This window comes from Acomys russatus, chromosome 17, assembly GCF_903995435.1.
Source record: "Acomys russatus chromosome 17, mAcoRus1.1, whole genome shotgun sequence".
NCBI classification, from domain to species: Eukaryota; Metazoa; Chordata; class Mammalia; order Rodentia; family Muridae; genus Acomys; species Acomys russatus.
In genome coordinates, this window is record NC_067153.1 from 2,559,134 (window position 1) to 2,580,743 (window position 21,610).

The window sequence follows — 21,610 nt, forward strand, 5'->3', positions numbered from 1 at the left end:
AAAGTTGTCTCCATTTTTTCTTTCTTATCTATGTCATGTATACTCCCCTGCCCTGGATTGTTGGCATATTAGCCTGCTTTAATATTTCTAATGAAGTATGAATTGAAACAAAATGGCACATATGGGTCTAGAGATGTCCTGGTGATCAAGAGCTCCTCTTGCTCTTTCAGAGGCCTGAGTCTTGGTTCCCAGCACATGTCAAGCTCCAGGAGATCTTCCTCTCTCTTCTGGCCTTTGTGGGTATTAAATTCATGAGCACAGAACTCCCACATAGACAGACATGTAATTAAAAATAAACCTTAAAAAGAATCTTGCCCGGGTGTGGTGGCGCATGTCTTTAATCTCAGCACATGGGAGGCAGAGGCAGGCAGATCGCTGTGAGTTCAAGGCTAGCCTGGTTTACAAAGTGAGTCTAGGACAGCTAAGGATACACAGAGAAACCCTGTCTTGAAAAATAAAACAAACAAACAAACAAAAAACAAAAACAAAAAAAAGCCTCACAGTTGTCTCATTCTACAACTTCCTTTTAATAATATATTGAATCATTAATTATTTATGTTGATTAAATGTGATATTTTTACACAAGTGTCAGAAAATTACTGTTCCCTTCTCCCCCTTTTCAACCAGCCCTGCCACACCCCTCTCAGCCTCTCGTAATCACTGCTGTAGTTTTGAGTTCAACTTCTTTTTGGTTTCCACTTAGGAGTGTGAATATGTGGCACTGTTTTGCGTGTGTGTGTGTCCAGAATGTTTTATTTAATGTTTTCTAGTTTCATTCATTTTCCTGGAAATTTTATTCTGTATTACTGCGTAATACTGCATTGTGTATATGCTTCACTTAGAAGTCATTTATTTGGTGGCAGGTTTCTGGGTTGATTCTGTATCTTGGCTATTGGAAATAAACAGTGGCATAATACATATGGGTGTGGAAGTATATCTCTTTAGTACGCTAAGCTCATGCTCTTTGAGTATTTGTCTTAAGTGGGCTACTGGATCGTATATGGTAGTTGTATTTTTCATTTCCATGGTATCTCAATGCTGTTGTCCATTTGGCCATGTTATTTTGCATTCTTACCAGTAGCATCATGACGTTTTTTCCTTTACATCTTTGCCAACACTTATAATATATTTTTATCTTTACTTGTTTTATCTCATTTTTATGAGTGGTTTGCCTGCATGTGTTTATGTGCACTATGTGTGTCTGATGCCCATTGAAGTCAGAAGGCCCTGGACCCACTGGAACTAGAGTTAGAATAGTTGTGAGCCACCAAATGGGTGCTGGGACCTGAATCCGTGTCCTCTGCGAGAGCAGCACATTTATTAACTGCTGAGCCATTTCTTTGGCTCACATTTTTTTATTTTTAAAGGGCTCCATTTTTCTGTCTTCTCTCTTTGTTTAAAACAGTTCAATTTTGAATCTAAATCCTCTTCTATTTCTATCAGTATTCAACATATTTTACTACTTTATTATAAATGAATGTAAATTTTATATTCAAATATAGTATATAACATGTATGATTACAGTGAATAAAAGGGAACTTTCTTTTGTTTAAGTATAGTTAATAGTACTTTTGTACCCCTTAAATGTTCTTTGAGAATAATTTGCCTTTCCTTCTTTTAAAATATAACTCAGCTTGAATTTTGAGTTATTTGTTCCCTAGCTTTTTCTTCTTCTTTTTCTTCTTTTTTATTTTTTATTATGTTTCTTTTATAAACATAAATACTTATATTATCACACATGAGTAAAATAAACTACATACAGCAGGAAGAACCATGAGACAAACAGGAATTATATAACTGTTACATTCATAGTGATTTGACCATTTGTATTTGGCAAACTTGAAGTAAACATTTTTCCTATCTAAGCTTAGTAGGTTAGGGGTTAAGATGTTTTTAGATCAAGATAGATGTTTAATAGAGATGAGATATGATAGATATCTATCTTGATCTAAAGACATCTTAACCCCTAACCTACTAAGCTTAGTTGAAAGACTAAACTTTCTAATCTGTTCCCATATACGTGCCATCTGTAAGCAGTTCTTAAGTTTTGCAACAAATACTTACTTCTTTATTTGACTCAGAGTCTCATATAGCCCAGGCGGGTCTCAAGGTTTTTATTTAATAGCTGAGAATGACCTTGGACTTCGATCCTGTTGCCTGTACCTCTTAAGTGCTAGGATTACCACCCACAGCTTTGCCCAGGTTCAAATTTTATTAATGCCAGCCGTGTTATTTTTGTCTTCACAAAAAAATGGTCACTAACCTAGGTTGTTAGAACTTACATTGTAATTATAAGCCAGTGAGATATGAAGTGTGTTTATTAATAAGTGTTAGGTAGAAAAAAAGAGGAAAGTAATAGTGTTACATTAAAAAGGAGAGGATTCTGCCTTTAAAGTTGGCTGACTGAGGAAGGTCCTCTTGTGAAGGAAGCATTTAAGCAAAGGTGTGTGAAAGAGAAAGCCTTTTGGATATATGGGAATGATCATTTCATGACCAGCACGTGTGGATAGTGCAAAGTGTTCAAGAGGCAGCTAGTTTAGAACAAAGTGAGCTGATATAGAAATAGTGTGAAGCCGTCAGGGGCGGTGGGGTTTGCAGTTTGCAGCAGTGCAGTTGAAAACCACTTAGGTCACTTTAAACTTGTCTTTATTTTGAGTGAGTTAGGAAGTTTTTTAACAGAAAAATTAAATGATGTGAATTATCTTTTAAGCTGGATCATTTTGATTTTTGTGTTGAATGGATGTGTGGATGCTGTGGAGGATCAGATTTGTCCCTCTCTCTTCATGGGGACCTCAGGAGCCGATGGCAATTAGCTGTCATTTGCACACCCCATACTTTACGTGTCCAGCAACACAACACTTGTTTTTTTCTATGCTGTCCTATCTTCCCCATTGTTTTATATGTTGTTAAATTCAAGCGTTACCCACTGAACTGCTCAGACTTTATGAGCCTTGTTTATAGTCTGCTGCATCAAGGTAGTCACCATAATCCACACTCCTCACAAGCTCTCCGCACACTGTGAGTGTTAAACCTAGCACCTCACGGCACATTTTTTAAAACTTAGAAGTTGTGAGGAAAGTCAAAGACTTGTAATGATTTTTGCCCATTCACTTTAAAAATTGAAATTATTGCATTACATTTTTCTTAATTTACCCATAAAAATAATTGTATTCCAAAGAATTAGTTTAAGCATTTATATGTGAAATGTCAATGGACCATTGGATGGTGTTTGTTATTAGTTAGTAATTATTTTTAAAAATGCAAAGCATTTGTGTCTCTCAAAGGTTTCTCTAAGGAAAGTCTGTTGACATGTAGGAGGAAAACATTGGAATTCAGGGTTCAGCTCGGACTTGAAGAATGTATGGATTTAATTTGTGGTTTATATTTTGGTCAGAAAATAAGGTCATGTTTCTATATTAGCATTTTGAACAGTTGATATTAGTTCAACAAAAATCATGCCAAATTAAATGTAGCATTTTTGTAGTACTATTTAAGTTCTTGTAATGTTTAAGTCCTTTTAATCAATTAATTGCTTTTTCTGTAGAGTAATTGTAGACAGCTGAAGGCTGATCGAGTTCTAAAAATTCAATTTTACCTAAATATTTTAGATTTTAGAATTATGTTTAAAAATAACAACTTTGAGAATGTCATTACTAGAAACATAAGAAATAAAGTCTTATGCTATAAAAGAAAAACAATAGATTTATTAGAGTAAATGAGAACAACTAAGTTGGTTCTCAGTATAAAGTAGTTAGGCTTAAAATAAAACTTTCCAGTTCAGTAACTTTTATTTGGCTTAAATTAAATTTTAAAAATGTGATCTTTGTCTTTGCATTTCAATTTGAAGGATATTTTATACCCACTTTACAGGAATGACAGTACACCAAATCATTGCCAAACCCAAGAGGTACAGATTAATTAAAGAAAGAACCCTTTCATACTGGGGAGGAATTTTACAGTTGCAGAAAAGTTGCAGCTTAGTGCAGAACTTTCCTCTTTCCCTGTCTTTCTGCATTTGCTACCAGTTGATGCTCTCAGGTGTGTCAGCCAGACCACTGAGCAAAGGCCCATGCAGCGCTGATAAGTTCTAGGCGCCACTTAGCTCCTGAACCTTATTTTCTTGTTCTGTTGTGATCAGAGAAGTGCAGTTTAAGGTAAGGTGCACTCTACTGGCCCCAGCACGGGGGCTCCAAAGGCAGGGCCTAGCTTCCAGTTCCACACCAACCTGGGGTACACAGTGCGCTCTAGACCAGCCAAGGGAGACAGCATCTCAAAAAACCCTATCAACCAAAAACAATCAAAAAGGAGAAATCATTTTTAAAATTATATAATTTTTGATACATAAAAATAATATACAAAAGCTTGAGGGAAACAAAAATGTTTTCATTGTGTCACTGCCCACATTAGTGCACGTTTCCCAGCAGGTGGAGGGTGTTTGCTGCGGCAGAGCTGCATATGTCTGTGTGACAATGCAGGGGACATAGTTTGACGGTGAACCCTGCGATCCTATTTCCCCTTGGAACTAGAAAGTCTTGCTCAATCTATTTGTGCATCTCCTTAGCTGTCTTTTCCTTTAAAGATCACGAGGAATCTGGGAAATGATAGAAATTATACACTTGAAAACATGAGAAAATCAAATGAATTAAAGCCATAGTATATATGATACATTTTTGGTGGATTACTTGAACTATTTTATGAGTGGGACTGTGAATGTGTGTAGCTTACACTTCTTAAAGTGCTATGAAGGAGTTAAGAATGTGGTATTTTTGTTTAGCCTAGTATGTTTGACCATTCTGTAGTCCATGGATAATCTGTAACAGCTGTTTTTCCTTTTCTCTTTTTTTGCACCTGTTTTTCTGCTTAATAATTAAATTTCCTGAATCTTAAAATTGGCCTTATTTTCATGATTCATAATGAAAATGACAGGACATTGTTATTTATGTCTAGTTTTGATTTACTTAATATTTTTCTATTTCTTAGCTCACTGAAATGCAAGCTGAAAGTAGCTATTATAGCCCACAGAAAGTAAAATCTAAGGAAGTTTTGTGTTGGGAACAAGAAGGAACTACAATTGAGGTAACCTTTCAGCATTAAACCTGCTAACATGGGCTTTTGTTATAGCTGGGTATGTAAAATAGATGGATAGTCTTACAATCATGCTATCTCAGTGTTTTTGGTTTGAATAATTATTCCCTTAATATGCAACATGAATTTGTTGAAGTCTGTGTGGGTGTGGGAGGCTTGATGTTCACAGAGTGCCCACTGTTGGTGTTCGAGGACACAGAGACAAGAAAGCTGTGTATGTCACAGACTGTATCATCCTGAATGCATTTGAAAGGCAACAGCCCAAGCAAATGTTTTATGTAGAAAGTCGACAGGGAAAGCCTCTGGCACCTTTATTAACTACCAGTTCTTAGTTCTAATGTTCCCTTTCCTCTTACAGGCACTTATGATGGGAGAGCCTTTCTTCGATTGTCAGATTGGATTTGTAGGTTGCAGAGCCATGTGTCTAAAAGGAATTATGGGTGTTAAAGATTTTGAGGAGCATATGAATAGAAGTGAAACTGTAAGTTGAGATCTTCCCCTTATTTGAGACAGAATGCAAAGATAATGAGGTATAATAATAGCCATGTCAGAGCTGCTTGGCTACACTCAGCCATGCCTTCAGGAGGGTCTTTCCTGTTCCTTCCCCATTGCCCTTGCAAGAAATTATATATCTCAGGAGAGATGAAAAAGTTGATAGTATTTAACACTTGGACAATTGCTGCAAATATATTCCATTCATAAATCTTTGTTGTTTATGATAGTTGTTTGGAATTCCTCTTTTGTTTATTTAATATTTTTTGTAAAAATAAGCAATACACATGGGGATAGCCTTCCTTTCCTTTTTATGGGGCCTCAAGCTTTAGTGGTTTCTTTTGAGTTCTAAATGAGTTTAGTATAAAAAAACTTCCTTTAATAATCTAATGACTTTTCCTCCTGTTCAGTTTTATACATTAATTTTTCAGGAAGCCTGCTTCTTCATTTGTGGTGAAAATTTGAGTTCAAAAGGTTTGACATACCTTACAAATTCATTGTTTGATTACCGAAGCCCAGAAAACAATGGCACCCGTGCAGAGTTTATCTTGGATGCAGCTCACCATAAGGTCAGGGGATAGATGTTTGAGCTGAATTCTTGTTGTGGTTGGGGGAACGCACTGGGTGAGCACTTGTTGTGGTTGGGGGAGCGCACTGGGTGAGCACTTGTTGTGGTTGGGGGAGCGCACTGGGTGAGCACTTGTTGTGGTTGGGGGAGCGCACTGGGTGAGCACTTGTTGTGGTTGGGGCCACGCACTGGGTGAGCACTTGTTGTGGTTAGGGGCACGCACTGGGTGAGCACTTGTGATTGCTGTTTTCTTCCCAGTCTCTTTAAGCATTGATGGTTTGTTGAAACATTTGGAATGTTTTGGTCCAGTTTTTACACTGAGGAAAGTTATGGGATGTTCAGAAATGCTTAGCTTTTGTAGTATAACCAGAGTTATGCTACAGTCTTTGTATTTACACTTCACACAGTTAATTAACAATGGAGGAAACACATAGAATTAATTACCTTTTAATTTTTTTTGTCTCTAAATTGTGAGATTGGTGAAAAGGAACAAACTTCACTTTCCGCTGCATGCATTTCAGTCATTTTTTCAGTTTTTCTTGTAAGATGTATTAATATAGCTGAGCGTGGTGGTGCACTCCTTTAATCCCAACTCAGGAGGCAGAGGGAGGTGGATCTCCGTGAGTTCGAGGCCAGTCTGGTCTACAAAGCGAGTCCAGGACAGCCAGGACTGTTATATACAGAAACTGTCTCAACCCCCGCTCCAAAGACGTATTAATATGCTTCTAGAATATTAGTGGATTTTAAGATGAATAAATCTAAAAGTTACCTTTTATTCATATAATACAAATTTATAATTTATATTTTAATTTTTTCATTGAGATTGGCTTTCATAGTTAAACTAAAAATAAAGTGATGTTTCCTGTTGTGATGAGCACACATTTCAGTCTGTGTTTGAAATGTTTCTTGTCAGCCTATTGAATTAGTTATGGACTCACTCTGTTTGAGAGGGTGCATTATTAGACCATTGCGTGACAGTGCCAAAGGCGCTACTCATTGACTAGGCATTATTAATACCGTGTTCAACATGTCTGCTACAAGTATGGCTGGCCTCTGGTGAGGTCGGCATTAGGGGAACAGTACTTAGGAGTGAATTCTTTGGATTACTTCTCTTGTTTTGCTTTGGCAATCCTTTGAGTTGATGCAGTCCTCATAGTGCTGTGAATCAGATGTATTGTGTTTTACCGCTTTCTTCTATCCAATGTTCTGTTTCTGTTTCCTTGTTGGCAGGAGACATACACTGAAATAGCTGGTATGCAAAGGTTTGGTGCTTTTTACATGGATTACCTGTATACAATGGAGCACAGCAGTGGTAAAGGTATTGGCTTCTTTTGGCTTTGTATTTACCTTTTCTTAAGCAGCAGGAAATAAAGGTATCTTCAGAGTTAGTGGGCCCTTGCCAGGGTATGTTCTGTTATCTTACATTTGTCTTCAGGCATTTCGCAGGGGGGAATGGTTTAATTTTAGAGTTGTAATAGAATTTTAGTATTGAGATAAAGCTATAGAGTTGTAATTGACTATTCTAATAGATTCTGGCATTTTAAATCTGTTTCTTGTGTAGCTGTTTGAAAGTACATTTAAAATATCTAACTAATATTAGTATTCATACATATTACATATAAAAATTGCATATAAAATTTCATTTTACACTAGCATTTCAGAAAATATAAGTACTTCCTTCTCTGTACAAAATACATATCAAAGACAATATTGATAGTTTTATTAAATGGTTTGTTATGAGCAAAAAAAATAGAAATAAATTGTTTCAGTTCAAATAGTCATTTGAGTAAATGCTAATTATGAAACATGTTAGGAACAGTAGTATAAATATGGAGCTAGGAGAGGCACAGGTTAGAAAATGACAGCTTGTTTGAAGGATTGACGACGTTGGAGTTGGTCTTGAAGGTCAGGTCTTTCTTTAAAGAGAGAGGAGCCTATGAGTAGATCTTGCTTTTCTTTCTTGCATTGTTTTTTTCTAAGTGTAGTTTTCATTAGTCAGAACTACATACTGCATTTATGTACTCACTTTTTATGTCTAATTGAAGCTTAAAATAATACTAGTATAAAATTGACTTCTTCTAGGCGCAGCAAATCAGCAAGACTTTTCTTCAGGAAAAAATGAGGATTTGGGAATAGTGCAAGAAAAGTCTACCAAGAGCCTTGTTGTAGGCCCTCTGGATGTCCGCCTGGACAGCAGTGCCGTGCATCGGGTGCTGAAGATGATTGTCTGTGCCCTGGAGCATGAGTACGAACCGTACAGCAGGCTAAAGCCAGGTCTGATTTGGCTGAGTTCTTAGTTGCTGAGACACTGCACTGGCTGTGTAGAATATCTGTTTCCTGTGTTGTTTACTCTCTCTCTGTTGTGTTTTGCCTGTTAGTCTGGACTTTCATGTGTGCATGTCAAATTAGAGACTAAACTTGTTTGTAGAAATGTTAAAAGTGAAATTTGGAAGTTTTTGGCATAAGAACTTGATATGTCATATTTGTCAGGGTTTCATTGTCATGCTTTTTAATAGTCTTTTCAGTACATATTTGTGAAATATGACCTGAACATGCAGATTCAGCATTCAAGAAAACTTAAGAACTACTGATAAAAAATAGTTTGCTGTACATGAACACACTACGAAGATAGTTATTATATGTTTAGAAAATAAATTATTTTTACTGAAATGAAATAACTGTACAGAGGAAGAAAATAGCATAGTGAGAGTACATGGGACACTGGTTAAGAACTCACCAATGGAGTCGCAGTACACTAGTGCACTTGACATCGGCCCTCACTTTTATTTATTTATTTTTTTCATCTAACTTTATATGGGTATGCGTGTTTGTTTGAATGAATGTATGTAATGTGTTTACAGGTACCCACAGGCATCAGGAGAGGTTAGGTCCACTGGAACTAGATTTACAGGAATTGTGGGCCTTCTGATGGGTGTTGGGAACCAAATTTTGCTACTCTGGAAGTTCAGGAAATGTTTGTAATTGCTGAGACATATAACTTCTGACAGTGCTTTGAGTTTTTGAATGCTTCTTCCTTCCTTCCATCCATCCATCCATCCATCCATCCATCCATCCATCCATTCATCCATCCATCCATCATCTGTTTATTTATTTTTGAATTAATTATTTAAAATAATTAATTTTTGAATTAATAATTTTGAATTATTTTTAAATACGGTCTCATTATGTAGCTTTAGATAGCATTAGACTTGCTGTGTAGCTCAGACTGGCCTTGAACTCATCGAGATCTATCTGCCTATGCCTCCTGGAGTGCTGGGATTAAAGGCATGCACTACCGACCTTGGTTTGAATTCTTATAAATGGAATCATACAGCATTTGCTTTCCTTTCGTATTTGTGGTATATGCTCTTTTGTGAGATATATGTTCTTACTGCTGTATAGGGTTCTTTTATGTGGACACAATTTACTTGTCCATTTTACTTTCAATGATCATTTGATTAGTTACTAGTTCTTTTGGTGTTTTCATAGCAAGCAGTAGCTAAATGATTATGCATTTTCACTGTCAGTAGATACTTCCAAACTGCATTTGTGAATGGCTGACCCATTTTACTCATATAAACTTCCCATTGCTTTTAATCAGATTATAATGTGCTACCAGATGTTTATGGAGCGCAGGCAGAAATGATTTTATATATTAAACAGTTATAGAATTTCATTTTATACATATTAAAGCTACATGAAATTTAAATGTGAATGTCTCTAATGTATATGTGTGCTTTGAACCCAAGGCCTCAGACATGCTAGGCAACTGCTTAGCTCCATCAAGGCCCCTGTATATAGATTTGCTGGCGCGCCTGTGGCTTTTCTTTGTCTGTGGCTGTCTTTGTACCACAATGGTAGATCTGAGTAACTGTTACAGACTGTAGGATCTGGCCCACAAAACCCAATATTTATTTACAGTATGACTACAGAAGGAGTTTGCTGACTTCCCCCCAGATGCCTGTCAAAATTTAGTAATTCTCATCTTTAAAATTTTAACCATTCTAGTGGGTATGCGATTCTATTATACTGCCATTTCATTTACAGTTATATGACACCTAATGATGTTGTCTAGCTTTTTATATAATGTTTGGCTGTTTGAAGAAGCCATACTTTGGGTATGTTGGGTAAATTACTCCAGCACCATTTCACTTAATTAATTTTAGGAGGTTTTAAATTTTTAACAATTATCGATTTTGGTGGCTGGATAGATGCTCTAAGTTAAAAGCATTTGTTGTTGCATAGAACTCAGGCTTTTGTCCGAATCCCCAGTTTGCAGCTCACAGCCACCTGGAACACCAGTTCTGGGGGCTCTGACAACCTCTTCTGCTCTCTTGGGCACCAGGCCCATATGTGGTACACAGACATACTTGGAGGCAAAACACTCATACATAAAATAAATCCAAACGAAAGCCTATCTTTGTTGGGATCTCTGTCTCTACCTTTGTATCTGTTTGTGTCCAATAGTTTTCTCTAGTTTGTGTCTTATCTTTATATATTTAATTTTAATGATATTTTAATATCTAGAAATTGATATTCTTTTAAAGGAATGAATTGGCAATTCTTGAAAAGATGTATTAAAACAAAATATTTAATTGCTATGCAGGAAGGATTTATACATTTAAATTATCCAGAAATTTTTACATATTTTGTGACTGTTTCATTGTTGAAGAATTGACCTTAAAATTTGGGGAACTGATCAACTCAGTTTTTTTAGTTGTTTAAGAAAATTAACTTATTTAAAATATTCTTCATTGGACTTTCATTTTAGAAAGTAAGGATGAAAAGGAAACAATACTGAATCCTGAGGAAGTGACTTCTTTGGAGGAGTATATTCCTACACGGCATACAAGTGTTACTCTGCTCAAATGTACTTGCACAATTTTCATGGCAGAATTCAATTTGCTTGACCGTTTGCTTCCTGTCATCAAGGGAGGAAAGGTATATATATATATATATATATATTTTTTTTTTTTTTTGCTGAGTAACATATTTTCAGTGGTGCATGTATAATTTGGGTTATTAAATTAAAGTGTATCTGTTTATGCATTTCCCCTGATGGAGTAAACTCAATGCAACTATAGTTCCTGATTTTCAGAAGGTAATATTAAGTAAATATTTTAATAAGCTAAGCTAAGGCTGTATAAAGAAATATTGAAGCATATGGCCTATGGAAGTGAGGTCATCTGCTGCTGTATTACCTTAGGTAGCTGCTTTATTATCTTTAGGTCTTATTTTCAAGCAGTTATACATTTAGGGATTAAGAAATCAAAAGCTCTAAAAAACTAATAATTAAAAAAAAAGGAATCAAAAGCTCTGCTGAGTGAACTTTATTTCTTTCTTAAAAAAAAAAAAACATTTATTTTTTCTCCTCTGTCTATCTCTTTCTCTCTGTGTATTTGTGTGTGTCTGCCTTCTATGCCTTCTATGCCATAGCACACTTTTAGAGGCAGAGGCCAACCTGTAGGAGTTGGTTCTCTCTTTCCAGCATGTGGGTCCCAGGGATCGACTGACCTTTCTTGTCTTTACATTTAGAGGCAAATGCCCTTACATGCTGAGTCATCCCATCTGCCTTTTATTTCTTTTCTTTTCTTTCTTTTTTTTTAATTTAAGATTTTATTTTATTTTTTTGGCATATACATTTATATTATTACACTTAAGTAGAAACATTTCATACAGCAAGAACTACGAAACAATCAGGGATCATATGAATGTTCAAGATATTTTGGCTAATTGCATTTGGCAACCTTGTAGAAAACATATTTCCTGTTTCTTTCTTTTTTTTTTTTTTAAGATTTATTTATTTACTATGTATAGTATATGCCTCCAAGTACACCTGCATACCAGAAGAGGGCATCAAATCTCATTATAGATGGTTGTGAGCCACCATGTGGGTCTTACCCTCTGAGCCATCTCCCTAGCCCCTCTTTCCTATATGTTATTGAGTCTAAAATTCTGAATGAGAATCAATATCTATCATATCTCATCATTACCAACTGCCCTTTATCTTTTAATTATACAACAAAGGCAAAATCCATATTGTTGTCAACTTCTGTCCCTCACGACAGCACTTAGTCAAAGAACCAAGTGACTTACATCATGTGTGACAGAGCATGCATTTATCCTATGCTGCAGCTAAGATCTTTTGTGGGTCCCCCACTGTTCTCCAGGGGTGGTATTTAGAAAGTTTGAATGTCTTCCCTGAATGAGAGATGCCAATGATCTAAACATGTCATGTTGTTCCTATTTAGAACCAGAACTGGGCCAGTTTAGTACCAGAACACTTGTTTGTACTGCTGATATGTCACCCTTATGATGACTCAAAGAAAAGCAGCGTGTGCTTAGTGCTTACTTGACAGAGTTTGATTCTGACTGTTGATACCATCACCATGTTTGTAGTGAATTTCTGCTCTGCTCTTTCAGTGCTGTTCTCTAAGACTAAGGATTTACATTGCACAAGGGCAGCTTAGGATTAGCTAATATTAAATGGAATTTTATGATTTGAGCCACTTTCTCAGTAAGGTTTCCTTGTTAGTAATTTTCCTTTGAAAATTGATATGGATGAGGGACAAATCTATGGTTTGAGACTATCTCAATAAAAAAAAGCAAAAGTTCAGCAGAAAAAAAAATGACATAGAAACAGGAGAGAGCACTCAAAACTATGTAACAACTAAATGAATATAACAAAAAAATACACCTAGATAAGTCATTTTCAAACAAAAATCCTTTTAAGGAGCCAAAGAAAGTCTGGAGAGATGGCTCAGCAGTTAAAAACACTTGATGCTCTTGTAGAGGAGCGGGTTTGGTCTACACATGGCAGCTTAGTGCCTCTGTAACTCCAGTTCCAGGGACCCAATACCCTCTCCTGACCTCTGTAGGCACCAGGCACACATCCACACATACTGCATAAGACAAAAACCTAAAATCTTTTCAAACAAAAGCCAAGGAAGAAATGTCTTCCCTACAGAGGGACAAAGATTGACTGCACAACTGACTTGCACTGAGAACCACCGCAGTGAGAAGACAGAGGGTGGGCTAGCTAAAGGTCTGGGGGACCTAGAGCTGGTTAATTCACAGAAGAGCAATTCAGAAATGAAGGAGAAACCACAGAAAAATGGAGAACAGCTTTTGCCAGTAAACTCTTAAGAGTTTATTAAGACATTGGCATTTTTTCATATGGACTTGAACCCCAGCAACATCAGGGGAAGCAATTCAGGTAAAGAATATCATTAGAAATTGAGCTGGGCTTGCTGGTTGCAGGCCTTTAATCCCAGCACTTGAGAGATAGAGGCAGGCAGATCTCTGTGAGTTCGAGGCCAGCCTGGTCTACATAGCAAGTTCTAGGACAGTGAGGACTACATAGAGAGACCCTGTTTCAAAAAAAAAAAAAAAAAAAAAAAAAAAAAAAAAAATCAGAAACAAATAGAGCCACTCCAGAATGTCTTGTGTTTCTGTTTAAAGACAGTTCCCACGGATGTTTAGTCACAGTGGGTACTCTGTGTGCTTCTATCCTATGAAGTTCAAAGAGAGAGAGGTGGATGACTGGAGGGAGGATGTTGGTGTCCTCCAGTGGTGTCTTGCCTGCAAAGGGCACAGCCTTCCGGAGTTGTTCAGATGGGCAGGTGTTACCCTGACTCGTTCACTGTCCTTCACACCTCGGATCCATGTGGGCTTCATTGTATAGTTTTTTTCCCCACAGGAATCCAAAGTAAAGTTATTTAGAAAGCAAAACAAAGCAATAACTGAATTGAAAGTAGTTTCACAATTACTGATGATGAAAAAAAATAGTGAGGGTAATATATTCAGTCAGTCAATATTAGCCACATTGTTTCTCTGCAATGTTACTGGCTTTTTGATTAGAGAAACAGCTTGTGACATAGATTGTCTCAAAACAAAGAGAGTTTTTACCCAAAATGCATTCTTTAAAAGCCGAGGCATACTTAGAATGTCTGGAAGACATTTGTATTTTGTTGTTTCCTGGGAGTTCTAACAGAGGCATTTCTAGCTAGGTTTCTCACTGTGAAGCAGGAGGGACTGGAATTTGTTGATCGGGATCGAGGTTGATCAGTCAGTGTTCTGCTAAAATGTAAAGTCAATACCATTATTTTCCAGAACTCAAGTAACTTCACGAATGCCCCAAACTTCCAGCCACTTCGACCTTTGCCATCCATTCAGATATTGGTGGATAAAATTAACTTGGAACATTCCGTTCCAATGTACGCTGAGCAATTGGTGCATGTGGTCAGCAGCCTCGCTCAGCCTTCTGAGAATCTGCTTCATTACTGCTATGTCCACTGTTACCTTAAGGTATGGGAGGAGAATTTTCCTGTTTGCTAGTATCTCTTCACTTAGGAACATTAAATGAATTTCTTTGTGTTTAAGGTTGTAATTTTAGAGAATCAATATTTCATAAGGTAAAATTTAAGTAAGATTTAGTTACTGCTGTATAATTAAAATGTTGGCATTTTAAACTTTCTTTTGGATTCTTAGAAATTGGTAGGTTTATGTTAGGCAATTTTGATTTTTTAGTTTTGAAGATTTAAAAATACCACCATGATGAGTTTTATAATATTTAATAGAAATATTAATATAGGCATAGTGTTTCATAACGAGACCTTAACATACTTATTGGACTCACATCAGTTTCTTGATATAAAGGGAACTGTTTTGTTTGTTTTGGTGAGTCTGTGTGCAGGCATGTGTGGGTACACACACTTGTCCATGTGGCTGGGAGGCTGGGGTTGACACCAGGTGTCTTCTGTCACTCGCCACATGATTTCTTGATGGTGGATCTCTGCTGTACTTGGAGCTCATGGATTGGCTGACCAGTGAGCTCCGGGCTAAGGTTACAGGCATATGTCACTGTGGCTGGCTTTTAAACATGAGTGCTGGAGACCACACTCATATCTTCATGCCTGTGAGCAATCCATCTTCCTAGTCCTTCCACCCAAACTTAAAAAAATACATTTAAAAAATAGTTATAGGGCAGTGAGATGGCGCAGTGGGTAAAGGTGCTTGCTACCAAGCTTACCATGTATGTGGGCGCACGTGGTGGTGAGAAGACAGCTTGTGAAAAATACTTCCATTAGGTGGGCTTTAGATAGTGAACTCAGCTCCTTAGGCTTCGCGGCAAGCACTTTACTCTGGTAAGTCATCTCAAGTGGCCTAGTTTCATCCCAAAAAGAGCACCGGACTTGATAAGAAAGATTAAAGTCCTTCCCAGATAGAGCCCTACTCTCAGTGATATATTGGTGCTTAAATCTTTAGTTATATGTTTATAATGTAAAAAGATATAACATTAAATAATAGTTGGACATCACTTCAGATTAATTTTAACTTTAAAGTATTGAAACTAACTGTTGTCAAACCAGCTCAAACAGAAAAACATGTTTCCTAGGAGCTTCATTTGGGAAGTGGAACAAGTGTGGCAGCACGTGTATGGTGCAGCTGGTCCTGACATCTGCTCCTACCCACTCCACTCTGAGTGTTCTTGTGTTGTTTCAGGTGTTTGGTTTTCAAGCAGGACTGACGTGTTTGGATCATGGCGGATCTTACTTCTTCCCTGCACCAGTTATTCCCTCTTTCAGCACTGCCCTTTATGGGAAACTTCTCGAACTCCCTGCTCTCTGGTAAGTAATTACTTGTTAAACTGGTTTATGTTCATTTTTTATTTTAAAATTTCTGGTTGGAAATTTTTTTTAAATGTGTCTATCTTATAGCCATGTGTTGGTTTTATACAAAATCTTAAATTGAAATTGTATTCTTATTGAGACCTAAGAAATGAGAACCTCCATTTTTATAAATTTAAAAAATTAAAGCATTATTGCTATTTATTTTGTGTGTGTACATGTGGTGTGTATGTTTGTGCATTCATGTGCCATGGTACCTGTTTGGAAGTCAGGGGACACCTGTGGTGTGACTTCCCTCCTATTATGTGGGGCTGGGGATTGAATTCAGATCTTTGGATTGCTGATAAGCATTTTCATCTGCTGAGCTACCGTGCCAGCTCCCTGCTTTCAGTGTGCTAGTGTCCAGGGTCTTTTGTAGCAGGCGGACTATTGATGGGCAGTAACTTCCTTCTCATCAGAGGCTCAAGCTGCTGCCTTTGAGCGCACCAGGGCCTACATGCTGGGTGACCTTTCTGTCCTGGGAGCTACACAGGTTTGTGGAAGAAGTGCAGTGCATGGGGTTTGTCTCGTAGATAATTCCACACTTCTTCAGCTTCTCAGTAAATACACCCAGCATATAAAGACACCCAGCCATGCTTGTAACTTCATCTTGCAAGAATTTTCACCCCCATCATTTTTACTCAGGATTGTTTACTCTGTGTGAAGGCTGTATTTCCCTAAATTCTAAGAAATTTTTACAAGGAAAGATAATATTTTTATATTGTATTTTTAGTTAAAAGTAAATGTTTTTTAATGTTATAGAATTGTTTAAACAGAAGATATATGCTTATGTGAAATTATCTTGTAGTGAAATATTTTTATATTTAAAACATGTATTTCAATGTATTCAATTAGTAATCTTATATTTATATGATATTCTTGTTTTCAGTCTTTTCATTTAAAGTAGACTTTCATTTAAAGTAACTTCCAGAAAAACAGATATGGGTATTTTTTTTTTAAATACGGTGTTCCTTTAATAATGTACAATTTGAAAGTAAAATTGGTAAGGTGATTGTTCACCTTTTCAAGAAATTTGCCCATTAATCCAAAGTTTATTTTTTAAAAAAGCATAATATAATTAGCTCTTGAATAAATTCTGTGAAATAAAGCCATTTTAAAGTTTCTCTTATTGTCTCTTGGGTAGATATATCATTTTCCTCATATGTCATTTGTTATGCTATATACATGGCATATTTCATTTATACTAATATATTTTATATTCTGATCTGTTAAGACGTGTGGGCCAGGCATAGTAACACTCTGGAGACAAAGGTAGCCTGGTCTACATAGCGAGATCCGGCAGCCAGAGCGACACAGTGAATGTGAGACCCTGCCTCAATGAAAAAGAAACAAAACAAAACAGGATTACAGAATTTTTTTTTTTTAGTTCATATGTTCGTATCAGTTTTACTAAGTGCTTCAGAAAACTGTTATCTCAATTAGGTTATCTTATTTATTCTAAAAAAAATCACAACAAAATATTTAGCTTCTCAGTGAGAAAACCTTCTTGTTGATGTTTTCTGAATAGACATGAACAGGCACCTCACTGTTCCAGAAGCTTAGCAGCCCAGTATCTGACTCTCCAAATCTTGCCACTTTCGCCGTTGAGTGAATCTTTCATTTGCTTTGTCCTTTAAAAAACCCATCTTGATTTCTTTAACATTTGAGGAACACATTTTATATTTTGGTGTCTTGTTACTTTTCTTGTTGCTGAACTAATGAGAAGCAACTTAAGTAGGGAAGGGTTTATTTTAGTTCTTGCTTTGAGGCTATGTCATCCGTCATGTTGGGGACAGCATGGAGCCAGGAGCAGAAGAGTGCCAACCACATCATAGCCAGTCAGGAAGCAGAGCTGGAGGATAAAGCTTCCGCGCCCACCCCAGTGAGCAGCTTCTTCCAGCACAGCTCCACCTTCTGAAAGTTGGCCACCTTTCCAAACTGCACCACTGGCAGGAAAGCAGGTGTCCAAACATGGGAATACCCAAGGGACCTGTTAACACTCAGACCACAACATGGCCTGAGTTATTAGATCTACCATCACCTCTCCTACCTCTAGGATCACATCCTACCTGGGGAGTAGTGTTCTTAGAGCTCCTAGTGGTCCTGACATCCTGAGTGAATCAAACTCACTCTTAACTCTCCTCTGAGCACACTCCTACTTGGCCTCATGAACTGGGCAGCAAACATTTTCTCTCCCACATCCGGCTCTCTCAGAAATGCTTGTCTGTTTTCTGGAGGCCGTCTAGGCCTTGATATAGTTGAGGAGCTCAGCCTGCAACAGCAATATGGACAAGCCAGTCAGAGGCTGGTTAACTTGATACTGCCTCAGGTTGTGAGGCTTTTGTTTACTGGAGGAATGAATGGAATAATACTTACTCCATTTACACCATGTTGCATAGTCCCACACGCCAGATGTGAGCGTCTCTTTCCCGATTCAAGCAATCCAGTTACCAAGCATTCTCTGATTACCAGTTTCCTGTACTAGGACATTATTGAGGCCCCATCTACTAGCTAAATTATGGGTTTTCCTGTCCTTATTAATAGCTGTTGGAAATGAGGGCTGTCTTCTTTCTCTGTTACCATGTTTTTCTTTCTTCCTTGTTTGCTTCTCACTGTGAATTCCAAGGTTTTGTACCCCAGCAGATGCTCTGTACCACACCCTTACGTGTGCTCTCTTTCCCTCACAGTTTGCCAGCTGTGGAACATAGCACACCAACATAGCTGTCTCATCCCCTCTGCCACACTTCTCTGCCAAACCAGAGGCTGAGGTGGAGAACGGCGTCTTCATGGCTTTTCCCTTTTGTGTTTTACCTGTACCTAGACAAATTCTTTGTGGGCAGACAGCTTGACCTCATTTTTATGTCTTAGTGTTTGCAGCAAAGGCCACTCAATAGCCACCACAGCGTTTTTATGGTATTGTCGCATGCATGTTACTTTGAGGATTGCCGTATTTTCTTAGTTCACCAGCTGTTTCAGAGGTGTCTTCTACTCATGAGGAAGATGCTGTTTGTGGTTATTTGAATAAGGAAGGCTTCCATAGGCTCATATATTTGAATATTTAATCATCAGGGAGTGACACTATCCTTTTGAACTTAATATTTTTGAACACATTCAAATACAAAAATGATATTTCTTTGCTTGTTTTTTGCAGTTTTGCAAATAAGGCCACTCTCTACAACTTGTAAGATATTCTTCTGTTTTTTACAAAGACATGTTGCTTTGAAATATTTGTTTATACAACTTTTCTCCTTAAGTACTACATTTCTTTAGTTCCTTTCTTTTTTAGCAACTCTAATTGTTTTTCATGTATATTTTATTTTATTTTATTTTTATTTTTAACACATTTTTATTGAAAAATAAAATAATTCATATTACATCTCATTTTCTATCCCGTCCCCTACATCCTCCCATTCCTCCCTCCCTCTCACTTTCACCCCAATCCCCCTTCCCTATGACTGTGACCGAGGGGGACCTCCTCCCCCTGAATATGGTGCTAGGGTATCAAGTCTCTTCTTGGTAGTCCTCTATCCTTCCTCCGAATGCCATTGGGCCTCCCCCACAAAGGGACATGGCCAATTATGGGGCACCAGAGATCCTGTGAAAGTCAGTCCCCAGTTTCCACTTAACTGTGGAGAATGTTCTGTCCCTTGGTTAGATCTGGGTAGGGGTTTGATGATGACGACTGCACATTTTGTCCTTGGTTGGTGCCTTTGATCAAGCAGAACCCCTGGGCTCAGATCCACCCATCATAATGTTCCTCTTGTAGGTTTCTAGGACCCTCTGGATCCACCTACTTCCCCATCCCCTATATTTTTCTCACCTAGAGTCTCAATAGGATGTTCTCACCTCTATCCCACTTTCCTGGTAGGTGCAGACTTTCATGGGACCTGCCCCTTGGGCTAGTGTCCAGTTATAAGTGAGTATATACCATTTGAGTCTCTCTGCTTCTGGGTTAGCTCACTCATTATGATCATTTCTAGCTCAATCCATTTGTCCACAAATTTCGGGAATTCCTTGTTTTTGATAGCTGAGTAGTATTCCATAGTGTATATGTACCACAGTTTCTTTATCCATTCTTCTACTGAGGGACACTTAGGCTGTTTCCATGTTCTGGCGATTATGAATAAGGCTGCTAAGAACATGGTTGAGCAAATTTTCTTGTTGTGTGCTGGAGCATCTTCTGGGTATATTCCAAGGATTGGAATAGCTGGGTCTTGAGGAAGCCCTATTCCCATTTTTCTGAGATAGCACCAGATAGATTTCCAAAGTGGCTGTACTAGTTAACGTTCCCACCAGCAATGAAGGAGTGTTCCTCTCTCTCCACATCCTCGCCAGCATGTGTTGTCACGTGAATGTTTGATTTTAGCCATTCTGATGGGTGTAAGATGGAATCTCAGAGTTGTTTTGATTTGCATTTCTCTGATGACCAGAGATGTTGAGCATTTCTTTAAGTGTGTCTCAGCCATTTGATACTCCTCTGTTGAGAATTCTCTGTTTAATTCTGAGCCCCATTTCTCAATTGGGTTATTTGGTTTGGTGGCATTTAATTTCTTGAGTTCTTTATAAAGTTTGGATATTAGACCTTTGTCAGATGCAGGGTTGGTGAAGATTATTTCCCAGTCTGTAGGCTGTCGCTTTGTTCTTTTGATAGTGTCTCCTGCCTTACAGAAGCTTCTCAGCCTCATGAAGTCCCATTTATTAATTGTTGATGTTAAGGCCTGGGCTATTGGTGTTCTGTTCAGGAAGTTGTCTCCTGTGCCAATGTGTTCCAGGCTCTTCCCCACTTTTTCTTCTAACTGATTTAGTGTCTCTGGTTTTATATTGAGGTCTTTAATCCATTTGGACTTGAGCTTTGTGCATGGTGACAAGTATGGGTCCAAATGCATTTTTCTACATGTAGAAATCCAGTTAGACCAGCACCATTTGTTGAACATGCTATCCTTTTTCCATTGAATAGATTTGGCTTCTTTGTCAAAAATCAGGTGACTATATGTGTGTGGATTAATATCTGGGTCTTCAGTTCGATTCCATTGATCAACCAGCCTGTTGCTGTGCCAGTACCATGCTGTTTTAACTACTATTGCTCTATAGTACAGCTTGAGATCAGGTATGGAGATTCCTTCTGAGGATCTTTTATTGTATACGATTGTTTTAGCTATTCTGGGTTTTTTGTTTTTCCATATCAAGTTGAGAATTGACCTTTCAATGTCTTTAAAAAATTGTGTAGGTATTTTGATAGGGATTGCATTGAATCTGTAAATTGCTTTTGGTAAAATGGCCATTTTTACTATGTTGATTCTCCCGATCCATGAACAAGGGAGATCCGTCCATCTTCTCAAGTCACCTTCAATCTCTTTCTTTAGGGACTTAAAGTTTTTTCAAACAAGTCTTTCACTTGCTTGGTTAGCGTTACTCCTAGGTATTTTAAATTGCTTGTGGCTAACATGAAGGGTGTAGATTTCCTAATTTCTTCCTCTGTATGATTGTCATTTGTATATAGAAAGGCTACTGATTTTTTTGAGTTAATTTTGTAACCAGCCAATTTGCTGAATGTGCTTATCAACTGAAGGAGTTCTCTGGTGGAATTTTGGAGGTCACTTATGTACACTATCATATCATCTGCAAATAGGGATAGTTTGACTTCTTCCTTTCCCATTTGGATCCCCTTGATCTCCTTGTTTTGTCTTATTGCTCTGGCTAGAACTTCAAGAACTATATTGAAGAGATATGGAGAAAGTGGGCAGCCTTGTCTGGTCCCTGATTTTAGAGGAATTTCCCTGAGTATCTCTCCATTCAA

At 37.6% G+C, this 21,610-nt stretch overlaps 1 protein-coding gene across 2 annotated transcripts in view; it reads left to right on the forward strand.

Annotated features, from left to right (window-relative positions):
- Window positions 1-21,610, forward strand: part of Vps13b (vacuolar protein sorting 13 homolog B) — a 551,580-nt gene that overhangs the window by 50,163 nt on the left and 479,807 nt on the right. For both annotated transcript variants that reach the window (XM_051159473.1, XM_051159472.1), the window contains exons 9-16: window positions 4,981-5,076; window positions 5,444-5,566; window positions 6,009-6,146; window positions 7,376-7,463; window positions 8,228-8,419; window positions 10,917-11,086; window positions 14,258-14,452; window positions 15,650-15,774. In XM_051159473.1, coding sequence (XP_051015430.1) covers window positions 4,981-5,076; window positions 5,444-5,566; window positions 6,009-6,146; window positions 7,376-7,463; window positions 8,228-8,419; window positions 10,917-11,086; window positions 14,258-14,452; window positions 15,650-15,774 — 1,127 coding nt within the window. The remainder of the gene's footprint in view (window positions 1-4,980; window positions 5,077-5,443; window positions 5,567-6,008; window positions 6,147-7,375; window positions 7,464-8,227; window positions 8,420-10,916; window positions 11,087-14,257; window positions 14,453-15,649; window positions 15,775-21,610) is intronic.